At 38.6% G+C, this 13,573-nt stretch overlaps 1 protein-coding gene across 1 annotated transcript in view; it reads left to right on the top strand.

Annotated features, from left to right (window-relative positions):
* The first annotated feature begins 6,709 nt into the window (after positions 1-6,709).
* The window catches only part of ABCA12 (ATP binding cassette subfamily A member 12), a 216,674-nt gene continuing 209,810 nt past the window's right edge, over positions 6,710-13,573 (top strand). Inside the window, exon 1 of the mRNA XM_030802777.1 lies at positions 6,710-7,208. Coding sequence (XP_030658637.1) covers positions 7,140-7,208 — 69 coding nt within the window. The 5' untranslated portion in view covers positions 6,710-7,139. The remainder of the gene's footprint in view (positions 7,209-13,573) is intronic.

The raw sequence follows: 13,573 nt of genomic DNA, 5'->3' as shown, positions 1-13,573 counted from the left end.
GGCCAAGACAGGCGAATCACTTGAGGTCAGGAGGTCGAGACCAGCCTGGCCAACATGGTGAAACTCCATCTCTACTAAAAATACTAGAGTTAGTTGGGCATGGTGGCAGGCACTTGTAATCCCAGCTACTCAGGAGGCCGAGGCAGGAGAATTGCTTGAACCTGGGAGGTGGAGGTTGCAGTGAGCCAAGATTGCACCATTGCACTACAGCCTAGGCGACAAGAGAGAAACTCAGTCTCAAAAAAAAAAAAAGTGTGCTAAACTCACAGAATACTTTGTGTGTGGTTTTTTTGTTTTTGTTTTGTTTTTTTTTGCCTTCAATTAATATACACCACCAATGAGTTTCCGTCTGTGTTGTATAGGGTCTTAACCCAAGCCGCTGCACACATGGCAGGAATCGGGGAGGCAGACGTGGCCTCAACTATCCTCTAGGTTATTTATATTTGTTTGATCTTTTAGTTTAATTCCCCAGTAAACCTGTAGGCTGAGAATAATTATCACTTCACTTTCTAGATAAAGCAATTGACCCTCAGAAAGTGCTAGCTTGGCCTCAACACCTATCTCTTCAGTAGGGCTCCTCTGCTCTTTCCCTTCACATTCTCTGCTTCCTTGTGCATCAAAACAATTCTTTCAATAAGCCCTATGGCATTCTCTCCCCTTGCAGTAAGTTTGTACCTTTGCTTTCAATGTGATTTGACATTTCTTACATGGCCCCTAGTTTAGGGAATGAAGTTGCTATATCAAAGTGGCATCTTGCCAATGACCTTCTGAGGCTGCAGGGCCATGGTGTCAACAGAATTCTGTTTCATGGGCTCCTTGTGCTACACAAAATGGTCGTTGGCTCTAAGCAGTGAACTTTCATTATTGGAGAAAGGCTGATGATTTGAGGGTCAAGCTGTGGGTGAGAATGAGATTATGTTTCCCATAAAAGTCTCCATGGTAGGGAAGTTTGTGCAAGTCTCTCAGAGTGTTTTGGACAAATTTCTTCTTTTATTATTGTCTATGTATAGGTCACAACTGGCTTTCAAAACAATTCCATGGTCCAGAAAAAAATCACAGGTAGTAACAGAATGGGCAAAGTTAACGTCATTCCTGCCACTTACATGATTATTTTAGATTGAGATATATTTATTGTGTGTTATATGGGAGGACTTCCCCCTTGGAAAAGGGTTAAAATACAAACTTGATGCTCCCAATCATAATACAAATTAATGAATGCACAGTTAGTTAATTTAGGAGTTGACGTGTTTAGAAAAATACCATGGGTGAAACTATATGCTGCAAAATTTGATTCAAAATCTCTGTCCAGTTATCTGTAGCAAGACTTCACTGATATAATGGCCATATGTTCTGCTTGTCACATGCTATCATTAAAACACTCATTAAAATGCATATCTGGAGAGCCAGATGTTTCATTTTTATTATATACCATTTTCTTCCCATTTACAATCCATATGTGCTTATCTAATGGTTAAAATTTTGTGAAATTTTTTTACATACTTTTAAATATGCTTTTTATCTCTAGCTACATATTTTTAAAGAAGCATATATGGTACATATTTACATCTATATAAACACATACAAAAATGGATATTTTTGAGTGTGGACTTGTGAATTTATCCTACTCTATTTGTACATTCTCTTGTTCAAGAGTCAAGCTATCAGCTACCACTATACATGCCAATCAGTTGTTCCCTTTCACTTCCCCCTGTACCTTTCCTTCTCCTCTGTTTCCATAATATTACCGATCAGGCTGGGTGTGTTGGTTCATGTCTGTAATTCCAGCACTTTGGGAAGCTGAGTCTGGTGGATCACTTGAGGTCATGACTTCGAAACCAGCCTGCCCAATATGGTGAAACCCCGTCTCCACCAAAAATACAAAAAATTAGCCAGGCATGGTGGTGCATGCCTGTAATCCCAGCAACTAAGGAGGCTGAGGCAGGAGAATCGCTTGAACCCGAGAGGCAGAGGTTGCAGTGAGTCAAGATTGCGCCCCTGCACTCCAGCCTGGGCGACAGAGCAAGACTCTGTCTCAAAAACAAAAACAAAAACAAAAAAAAATTGCTGATCAGTTAGTGCTTGAATGAGACTTTTCAACTAAAATGTTTGATTATTGATATGAATTGAAATTATTGACTAGTTCCTTTACCCCTAGCCTTATGCTTTCAAAGTAATACAGTAGTAGTTGCACATACAAAATGGGAGACTGAGGGGGGCGGATCATGAGGTCAGGAGTTTGAGACCAGCCTGACTAACATGGTGAAACCCCATCTCTACTAAAAATACACAAATTAGCTGGGCATGGTGGTGCATGCCTGCAATCTCAGCTACTCAAGAGGCTGAGGCAGGAGAATCGCTTGAACCCGAGAGGCAGAGGTTGCAGTGAGCCGAGATTGCACCCCTGCACTCCAGCCTGGGTGACAGAGCAAGACTCCACCTCAAAAAAAAAAAAAAAAAAAAGAAAGAAAACCTGTGTGTTGCTCAAGATTGAGGGGACAGATAACTGGGTGACTTATTTTTCTTGTAAGTTGGAATTTGAAAATGCCAGAAATGATCATTTTCTAGCTTATTTAATAAAATTAATCTTTTCTAACATAGTTTTTGTTGTGCCCAAGAGAATGCATGCTATAGAAACCTTTACTATTGAGATATTCTTTTTTAAATTGTTCTGGGAACAGGCCAGTCATCAAAGACTAAAACACATGCAAAAATTGGCTTGCTGTATTTTTTCCATGAAGAAACAAGTGATAGTAGATAAATATATAGATTTGTCTTTTAAGCTGTTTAAGGTTTTATGAGGGGGAAAACATAAATTGAGAAGAAAAAATACTATTTTTCATTTTCATTTTTCCTTTAAAATGGAGAATTGATTATTAAAACTTACATTGCAAAGAGGAGGAGATGATCTTTCTCAATACTCTACCCCATATCTTTCCATCAGTTTGAATAGGTTGGCCAAAAAATTCTAAATTTTACAGGCATCATTTTTTTTTCTTAGCCTCATAAGATTACAGCTACACATGTAGTAAAATTAATTCAACATCACCAGTTTAAGACAATGATTACTCACCCTGAGTGAGTGGATGAAAAATTCTTCACAAGATGGGAAATCAATTTCATGTGAGTATGAAATTGCCATATTCACATGGCTCAATGAAAGATAATCAATTAGTTTATCAAACTTGGTCCCTGACATGACTGTGTTATTTGTGATGAGGAATTCTGTGCCATTGAAATCACCTTGGAGGGATAAGGTGCTCTGTAACAGCTTGGAGTGAGCGAGACTTTTTAAAGCTCCCTTGAAATATGTCTTGTTTTCGGGTTTTGTGGATCAGAGTTTTACCAGTTGCTTCTTGACACAATTCTTTTGTCTACATTATCATTGGAGTATCTCAGTGCTGATAAAGCACTTGAAAATCCTGAATCTGATACCTTCCTCACACCCACCTGCTTCATAGCATCAGCTATCAACGTCTTACATCACAGGTGGATCTTGGGTAATGAGGTATTAGCAACTGGTGCCTCATTATTGTAATCCTTGGGTGGAGTCCCACCCTTCTTATAAAAGAAGGATGCTGTTATTTTTACCATGAGTTAGCTTCAATTTCCCAGCTTGTTGCACATTTCCACCTAGGTTACATGCGTGCACTTGCTGTGTTTTCTTACCCATGCTTGCTTTATGAGGGCCTGTTGGAGAACAAGCTTTGCAGACACAGAAACCTGGGTTCAAATTACTGTTCTGACACTCATTATCTGTGTGACCTCAGGAAGCTACTTGTCCTATGCAGCTTCATCTTTACAGCAGGTATAATAATGTTGACCTCACAGGTTTATTATAAAGATCAGGTCCTGTATGCAATGAGTATCCCATAACACCTTAATGTAAAAGTCAGTTGATGGTAAAACAAACAAACAAACAAAGTTGTCACTGATGCTATACACAAAAACCAGTGTTGAGACAAAGGAGTAAAACTATAATCTGGTTGCTGTTAAAATTTCTGAACTGTTTTACATCATCACTAACTCAATTCACTTGCTTTTCTATTCAGAAAAAGGGTTTCAAGTCTCAACTTCAATCAGTTTCTCATTCTACCAACATTTTCATCATCCCACAGCATCGGCTTTATCATACTCTATCTCTTAAGAAGAGTTTCCAGGAACTTTTCATTTTAAATCCACAATATGTCATCTTCTCCTCTTTAGCTTTGGGTCCCTAACTCTTCAACTTTGTCTTCTACTACTTCAGACCAGCTCTTAGATTTAATTGGGTCAGAATTCTCACCATTCAGGAATACAGAATTTATCTCAAAATCGTGGTGTTCCATGAGACCTGGTCTGTGTACTCAAGGGGCTCAGAATATGGACAGAGAGACAGACTGACTATACTAGAAGGTAATAAGGGTGTTGACTAGCTGTGCGAACAAAGCTTTATGGGAAAACAGATGAAAGGGTGATTAATTCAGCTGGGGGTGGGGGTGTGGTGGGTGGAAGTGCTGGAAAAGGCTTCAGAGGGGAAGTAACACTTGAGTCAGTCATTTGAGAATGAGCACAATTTCATTTTGGGCAGAGGGAACAGTATGACCAAAGCCTGAAAGTGAACAGTCCTCATCTAAAGTATTCTAGCAGATGGCAGGAGGGAGGGCTGAAGGTGGAGAGACAACTGATGAAGCTGGCAAGATCCAGGCTGGGAAGTGCCGTGAGGCTCTATTGAGAAGCCTAAAAGAGCAGCCTGCCTTCTCCTGAATTCCTGGAGCAACTAATCTTTGTGCACTCATTTTGGCCATAATTTTTCATGCGAGTACTTACAAAAAAATCTCTACAAGTGATTTATAGACCCCGCTAGAGAAACAGGGAAAATCCCTGATGTTCATTTGTTTCTCAGCTCTTCCTGCGAAGTGTAATACACGGGACTGGGGAAAACATAGCACAGAGATTAACAGTGCAGAAACGAGGTTTGAGGTCCTTCTCTGCTGTTCCCACTGTCCTCACTGCTAACTAGGTGAACTCCCGCAAGTTATGGCACTTCTAAATACCGCTTTCTTCCACCGAAAATGCGAATAATGACAGTTTCTATATAATAGGACTCCTAGGATGATTCAATAAGTCCTTAGCAAACATTGCTACCCAATTAATAAGAATCAATTGACCACTTACTATGAGGCAGGACCTGCGCTAGATTCCTTTTTTTGAGGGGGGATGGAGTCTCGCTCTTTTGCACAGGCTGGAGTGCAGTGGCACCATCTCAGCTCACTGCAACCTCTGCCTCCCGGTTTCAAGCGATTCTCCCTTCTCAGCCTCCCAAGTAGCTGGGATTACAGGTGTCTACCACCATGCCTGGCTAATTTTTGTGTTTTTAGTAGAGATGGGGTTTCACCATGTTTGTGAGGCTGGTCTTGAACTCCCGACCTCAAGTGATCAGCCCGTCTTGGCCTCCCAAAGTGCTGGGATTACAGGCATGAGCTACCGCACCTGGCTAAAGGAGAACTCTTAATGCTTTAGCGGATTTTGCAAGTAGAGTCTGGATTAGTCAGGGTAGGTGTGAGGATCAAAGGGGAGCTTCACCCTACTAGCCTTGGCTCCAATAGTTTATTCAATTACATTCAGCAGCAAGTACTGAACACTAATGATATGTAAAGTACTGCGATATAAAATAGTCCATGTCCTCAAATAATTTATAATCTTGTAGGAAAAATAAGACATACACAAATAAAAACAATGCAAAAACTTTAAGTTCCTTGAGAGAGGGCAACAAAGAATGATGCTAGATTCAAAGGCAGGAGAATCTATCCTATGGGGTATATCCAAAAAGCCTTCATTGAAGACGTCAACTTGAGGATAACTTTGAAAGGCAGGATCTTACAGAGGGAGGAATGTATCACGGAAAGAGGAAATAGAAATAGATAGGCCGGGCGCGGTGGCTCACGCTTGTAATCCCAGCACTTTGGGAGGCCGAGGCGGGCGGATCATGAGGTCAGGAGATCCAGACCTCGGTGAAACCCCAGTCTCTACTAAAAATACAAAAAATTAGCTGGGCATGGTGGCGGGCGCCTGTAGTCCCAGCTACTCGGAGAGGCTGAGGCAGGAGAATGGCGTGAACCCGGGAGGTGGAGCTTGCAGAGCCGAGATCGCGCCACTGCACTCCAGCCTGGGCGACAGAGGAGACTCTGTCTCGAAAAAAAAAAAAAAAAAGAAATATCTTGGATCAGCCTGTGTCCCCTTTCACTATCAGAGCCTGAAACAATGTGCCTTGCCTGTAATAGACACGTGGATCTCCACTCGCGAATTGAAGGACTCCAGTTTTGTCATTTATGTCCCCTACAGCCTACCTTTCCTTTTCTGCTCTGTGCTTAACCTAGTACATTGTGATGAAAGGCGGGACCTGTCCAACATAGTCACTTCCCCAAAATCGAAACATTCAACTTTAGGTTAAAGATGAATACTTTCCCTAGTATCTAGTGATGGGGCTGAGGCTTAGAGCTTTGCAGCTAAGCTCTGGCCTTATGGACTTAAATCATTTAATGACACTTTAATATTAAAGAGTCACTGGGCCCAGTGTCTGTGAAATGTTCTCTGTGTCCTGCCTCTGCTAGAGCAGACACTGTGTGCAGGAAAGAAGACGAGAATGTAGGACAAGTCCTACTGGCCTGGCAAGGGTCCCACCCCCTAATTCCTGTGACGCATCCAGTGCAGGTGACATGTTCCCTAAGGTGTGGATAGGCAATTAACTTCATGGAGAGTAGGAGGTGTGGGTTAAGCTGCTGCTTTTTTTTTTTTTTTTTTTTTTTTTTCAGTGAGGCATTATCTGAATGATGCTCATTCTGTCTTGAGTCTGGACTTCGTGCAACAAGCAGCAACTGGATATTATTTTAAAATAAGCATAAGCCACCCAAAGATACTGATCTGGGTCCTTCTTTTGGAAGAAGAGTTGATTGAGAAGTGCCTCTTGGTTAAGGATTAACCACAGGGAAAAATCCAGCAGAAACAGAAGAACTGTGGGTTTCTTACCCCAGCCCTCAAGGAAGCTATGCCGTGAAAGGGGTACTGATAGACTGACATACAGCAAGTTGGACGGGGCATCAGTTCTTCATTTGTGGAGTGGAGAAAAGAAGAGGAAATCTCTCATTTGGGGCATTTGAAGGATGGCTTCCCTGTTTCATCAGCTTCAGATCCTGGTCTGGAAAAATTGGCTAGGTGTAAAAAGGCAGCCGGTAAGTTAAAAAAAAAAAAAAAGTGTGGGAGTATGGGTCATGGGGCAATATGCCAGGTAATCCTAAAATGTGATCTTAATGAGAAGTAAAAACAGAAGAGTTTAAAGGCATTTTCCAAAGCAGGAAGTAAGATATTTAGAATTCATCCCCCTATCTGTGTTATAGCTAATGGAGTGAGTCTTAACATGCCCCCAAAAGCAGCCTTTTGATTTCAGTGAATTAAAAGAGTAAACCAGGACATGCCCTGGGCAAAAAAAAGAACATGACTTGTTAGTGGCTGAACTGGAACGTTGAATTCTGGTTTCAAGCCAAAAGGCTTTCAGAATTTTTCTTAATGAATTTAGTTAAAAATGGGATAGAGGAAAGAAAAGTATTATTTGAAATGTACAATAAATGGGAAGAAATATACTGGAAAACTGAAAGCCATAGAAAGTTTGGTTGAAAGGTATAATACAGAACAGAAATAGTTTGAAGGCTGTTAGTGTAGAAAAGCTACTGAGAAATTTTAGTATCTAAAAATCATTTACTGGGAATACCAAACAAGATATGTATATGTGCCGTGTTTTAAGAATATTATTGAATCACTTAGCTTTACTACTACAATCTATCTTCTCTTGCTCATTGCAACGTCTTTTTTGTACTCTTACATTAATGTTTGCATTCTAATTACAAAGTTAGCTATTAGATTCTCATCAGATGGCTCCCAGGATGATTGAGAAAGGAATTGGTTTCTGGGAATTGTTATATATTCAGTAGAATGTTTGAAAATCGGGGAAATCCAAAAAGGTATTCAATATACTTTATTTTAAAGTGGTAATTCCCAGCCTTGAATGAGCAATGTAAATATTATGCAAATAATATGCATCACACAGAAACCAGCATTTTATCTATGCACCTTATCTCGCTCTAGGCTTGCTTGGAGTGCCTGACACTTTACTTGAGTGTTTTGATGTGTGTAGTAAGAGGAGGGCATAGATGTTCACTTACCCTTGTGAATTCTGTGGGTAGGGTTTTAAAATTCTAAGGCATGTGATTGCATGGGTGTGGGGTTTGAATATAAAATTATAAACTCATTCATGTTTTTATTTGTTTTTAACTGGAAAAAAAAAAGCACAGAAGAAAACCTCCCCATAATTATCATGTAGTTGATTCTGTGTGGCATTAGCGGGGAAAGGATCCTGGGTGTGTGGCTGTGGTCATGTGGTCAGAGGATGTGAGTTGGGGCCCCTGCCACTGCTCCTCGTGTAACTTAAGTAGCTTAAGACAGTTTCTCTAAGCACTGTTTTTCCCACCGTGATGTGGCATGATGAGTTAGATGTGACATGATTAGTTAGATGTGGCATGAAGCCTGCCACATCTAACTCATATTGGGGGAAGTACCAAATGTGCTAACGTATTTCAAAGTGCTTTATAATGCTGACACACTTAGCAAATAGATTAGTGAGGGATTTGAGGCAATGTGTGTCATATTTTATGCAGATTAATAATGAAAGGAAATTCAGGAGAAGATACTGTGCGTTAAAGGAAAAAATCCACATAGAATCAACTTGTAAGTGATAAGAATTCAATAGCTAAAAACAAAAACAGAGGAACTAAAATCTGTATGTGTTACTGTCAATAATCTGAATGCTGAGGTCTGTTTCTTTTACAACTCTATTTTGTGTAAAAAAAGTTATAGGAAAAAAAAAAACACCCAAATCTCAGGTGAAGACGTTTGTTTTTCATTGAGAAATTTTATCTTTAGAAATTTTAATGACAAATTTTTTTCCTCATTTTGAAAGTAGTGGGCATATCAATTTTCTCCTTTGGGGTTTCTCTTCATTTTAGTCAGTGTTTGCTGGTCATGTTGAAATATTCAGGGGAGATCCAAGTCAGATATTAAAAGAAGTTTTTCAAGCATGACACCTTGCATTATTCCCATCTAGTCAAAACCCCTAAATAAACTCTGGTAACTATACTTTTCCTAGGGAGGGAGAATACATGAGCCATTAGTTCATTCTGGGACAGGGAATGATTCAGATCTTAACTGCACCTTAAACAAATGGAAACCAGAACAGATAAGTCTTCATGGCAGAGTGAGGTCAGAAAAAGTTCAAAATTTGGGACAATACAGAAGGCTAACCTGAATCTATTATAACCAACCAGAGGGACAAGAGAGACCTGTAGAAGATGGTGATGCAAAAGGAAAAGGAAGGACAATTCTAAGTGGAGGGGGAAAGGGCAAAGAAAGAGAAATTTCCTTCACAGTTTCGCCTAGGGTCAGCTCTGTCTCTCCATGTTGGGAAAAAGACTTGAAGACACATGTGGAAAGGATATATGTGTGATGACACTTAAAAAGGAAGAGAGGAATAAGAGGTTGGAAAGTTGGAATTAAAGATCTAAAGGGAGATAAAATGAAAAAAATTGTCTAAAGAGAAATTATAGGCAAATTGGAAGACAGACAAACTGTGAAATGAAGGTACATGTGAATTTGAGGAGAAGAGTGTTTTTGTAGGAACTAGACTTGGTTATCCATCAAATAATAATTTAAAATGCAAGCATTTATATTTCTACATTCATAATCATTCTAAAAATTGTACTTTCAAAATATACTTTTACTCACAGAAAAACAGAAATTAAGCTATGGACACAGGAAATGTATAGTCCTTACTTAGTGGTAAAGAAAAATGGAAGCATCACCGCCATGACAACTTTGCCTTGTTTTTTTTAGAAATTCCATCACAAAGCAAGTTGGTGGGAAGACTAATTCAAAAGGGAAGAAGTTAAAAATCTATTAATGGAGAAACAAATGACACATGAAAAAAGCAAAGGAAAACAAAGATATAGTAAAAAATATTAAGGTAGATTGGAGATTAATGAGGAAATGTGTTGATTATAAAAGTATATGCTGGGGCTGGGCGCAGTGGCTCATGCCTGTAATTCCAGCACTTTGAGAGGCCGAATCAGGTGGATCATTTAAGGTTAGGAGTTCAAGACCAGCCTGGCCAATATGGCAAAACTGTACAAAAAATATACAAAAATTAGCTGGGCGGGATGGCAGCTGGCCTGTAATCCCAGCTACTTGGGAGACTGAGGCAGGAGAATCCTTGAACCTGGGAGGTGGGGGTTGCAGTGAGCCGAGATCGTGCCACTGCACTCCAGCCTGGGTAACAGAGTGAAACTCTGTCTCAAAAAAAGAAAAATAAATAATTTTTTTTAAAAAAAATATATGCTGGCCAGGTGCAGTGGCTTATGCCTATAATCCTTTGAGAGGCCAAGGCAGGTGGATGACTTGAGCCTAGGAGTTCGAGACCAGCTTGGGCAACATGGTAAACCCTGTTCTATTTAAAAATACAAAAAATTAGCTGGGCATTGTGGTGCATGCCTGTATTCCCAGCTACTTGGGAAGTTGAGGTGGGAGGATTACCTGAACCTGGGAGGTCAAGGCTACAGTGAGCCTAGATTGAGCCCCTGTACTCCAGCCTGGGCAAAAAACTTTGACCCTGTCTCTCTCTCTCTCTCTCTCTCTCTCCATGTATATATATATATACACACATATATATATATATACACACATATATATACACACACACATATATATATATATAAAATGAGAAGTGAATTACAAACAGCTATACAATCTGAGAAACAGGATGAGAATAGCATAAGCTAAATATTTAGTTTGGCTATAAATAAAGGGAATCTAATTTTGGTGGTGACTCCCCTCAAAATTATTCTTGGAGTAAATGTCTCTCTCTTTTTTTTTTGTAAAGTAAGATATCAGAATTCTGGAATATTGGGACATATCTAACTGACTTAATTTTACAGGGTCCTACAATGCTCAAGGGACTTGTCCAAGGTCACACAGCAAATTTAAAGCTCAAAGTCAGATTTCTTCAAGCATGAATTTATTCTTTCCATTACTTCCTGATGCTTCTCTATTGCTCCTGAGTTGAGTTTTTTCCCTAACATTCTCTGATCCCACTTAACAATTAGCCCACCAAAGAACAGATCGTATCTGCCAAGGAGGCCTTAGAAATTGATGATTTTTAATATCTGTGGTAATATCAATTCTCAATTGTATTGCCAAAAAAATGAATACTAAAGGAAAGTAAAGAAAAATATATTAAGTACTAACAGAAATGTTAGGTAATAGAGAAAGCCAACCAGGTGCAATTGCTAACCTGCTGGGCTTGTAATTTAACTTTAAAAATAATGAAATAATGAAGAAATATTCCAGCAGATATGGTTAGCAATAGGAAGGCTTACCTAATGAGATGCTAGTTAATGACAGGGAAGAGTCCTGGGACAGCAAAGAGATTGCAGGCTGAAAGACTAGATAATATAAGAGTTTGTCTTCCATTCAGATGACAAAGTCCATGAGAAATATGAGATTATGTAAAGTGACCAAACCTACACATTATTGGAATTCTTGATAGAGAAGGAGAAAAAGTAAACAACTTGAAAAACATATTTTAGAGAATAATTCAAGAAAATTTCCCCAATCTTGCTTGAATGGTAGATATCCAGATATTACCAGAGATTCAGATAAATTTAGAGAACACTTGTGAGAGTTTATGCAAGCCAAATGTCACCAACTCATATAGTCAGCAGACCATCCAAAGTCCATACTAAAAAAAAAAAAAAAAAGCCAGCTAGAGAAAAGAATCAAAGCACCTACAAAGGACAACTGATTAGATTAACAGTGAACTTCTCAGCAGAAGCCCTATAACGGAAAAGATGAGGATCTATTTTTAGCCTCCTTAAAGAAGAAAAAATGCCAGCTGGAATTTTATATCCTGCCAAACTGAGCTTCATAAATGAAGGAGAAAGTCTTTCCCAGACAAGAAAACACTAAGAGAATTTGTCATCATTAGCCTGGTCCTACAAGAAATTTTCAAAGGATTTCTAAACATAGAAACAAAAGGACAACACAGAAAAAGATACATAAGTACAAAGCTCACAGATCTTGTAAAGCAACTGCACAATAGAAACCTCAAAAGAACTAGCTAACAACATTACATCAAGAACAAAGTCTCACGTATCAACATTAACTTTTAACATAAATGCCTCAATGCCCTGCTTAAAAGATATAGAATGGCAAATAGGATTTTAAAAAAGACATAGCCATCTTCTGTCTACAAGAGACTCACCTACTGGGTAGAGATGCATTCAGACTCAAAAAGGTAGAAAAAGATATATCACACAAATGGAAAAGAAAAGCAAGCAGGAATAGCCATTCTCGTATTAGATAAAACAGACGTTAAACCAACAACAGTTAAAAAAAAAAAAAACAAAGGCATTGTGTAATGATAAAAGGTTCAATACAACAAGAAGATTTAACTATCCCAAGTATATATGAACCCAATACTAAAGCACCCAGCTTTACAAAATAAATACTACTAGACCTAGGAAAACAGATTAATAGCAATACAATAATAGTGGTGGACTTATACACCCCACTGATATTACTAGACAGATAATCAAGGCAGAAAATCAACAAGGAAGCTCTGGACTTAAATTGGACTATGGAGCAAAAGGACCTAATAGACATTTATAGAACATTATACCCAACAAGTACAGAATATACATTCTTCTCATCTGTGCATGAAACAGTCTCCAAAATTAACTGTATGCTTGTCCAAAAGGGAAGTCTCAATAAATTCAAAAAAATTGAAATCATATCAAGTATCTTCTTGGACCACAGTGGAATAAGATTGGAAATCAATACTAAGGAGAAGCTTTCAAAACTATACAAGTACATGGAAACTAAACAACTTTCTCCTGAACAGCTTTTGTGTAAACAATAAAATAATGGCAGAAATTTAAAAAAAATGCAAAACAAATAAAAATAAAGACACAGCATACCAAAACTCCTAGGATATAGCAAAGGCAGTGCTAAGAGAAAAGTTTATAGCATTAAATGCTTACATCAAAAAGATAGAAAGCTCTCAAATTAACAATTTAACATCACACTTGAAGGTACTAGAAAAACAAGAGCAAAATAAAATAAAAGCTATCAGAAGAAAAGAACAGCACAGATCACAGCAAAAATAAAGGAGATTCAGGCCAAGAAAAAAAAAAGATAGAAAGCATCAATGAATGAAAAGTTGATCCTTTGAAAGGCTAAACAAAATTGACAGACCACCAGCTAAACTAAGGAAAAAAGAAAGATTCAAATAAGTACTAGAAATGATAAAGATGACATCACAACTGTTACCAGAGAAACAGAACAGATCACCAAAGACTACTATGAATACCTCTATTCACACAAACTAGAAAACCTAAAGAAAATGAATAAATTCCTGGAAACATATAACCCCCAAGATTAAACCAGGAAGAAATAGAAACCCTGAACAGACCAATAACAAGTAATGAAATTAAAT

Source organism: Nomascus leucogenys, chromosome 22a, assembly GCF_006542625.1.
Source record: "Nomascus leucogenys isolate Asia chromosome 22a, Asia_NLE_v1, whole genome shotgun sequence".
Lineage (NCBI taxonomy): Eukaryota > Metazoa > Chordata > Mammalia > Primates > Hylobatidae > Nomascus > Nomascus leucogenys.
This window is presented reverse-complemented; position numbering and strand designations above follow the sequence as displayed.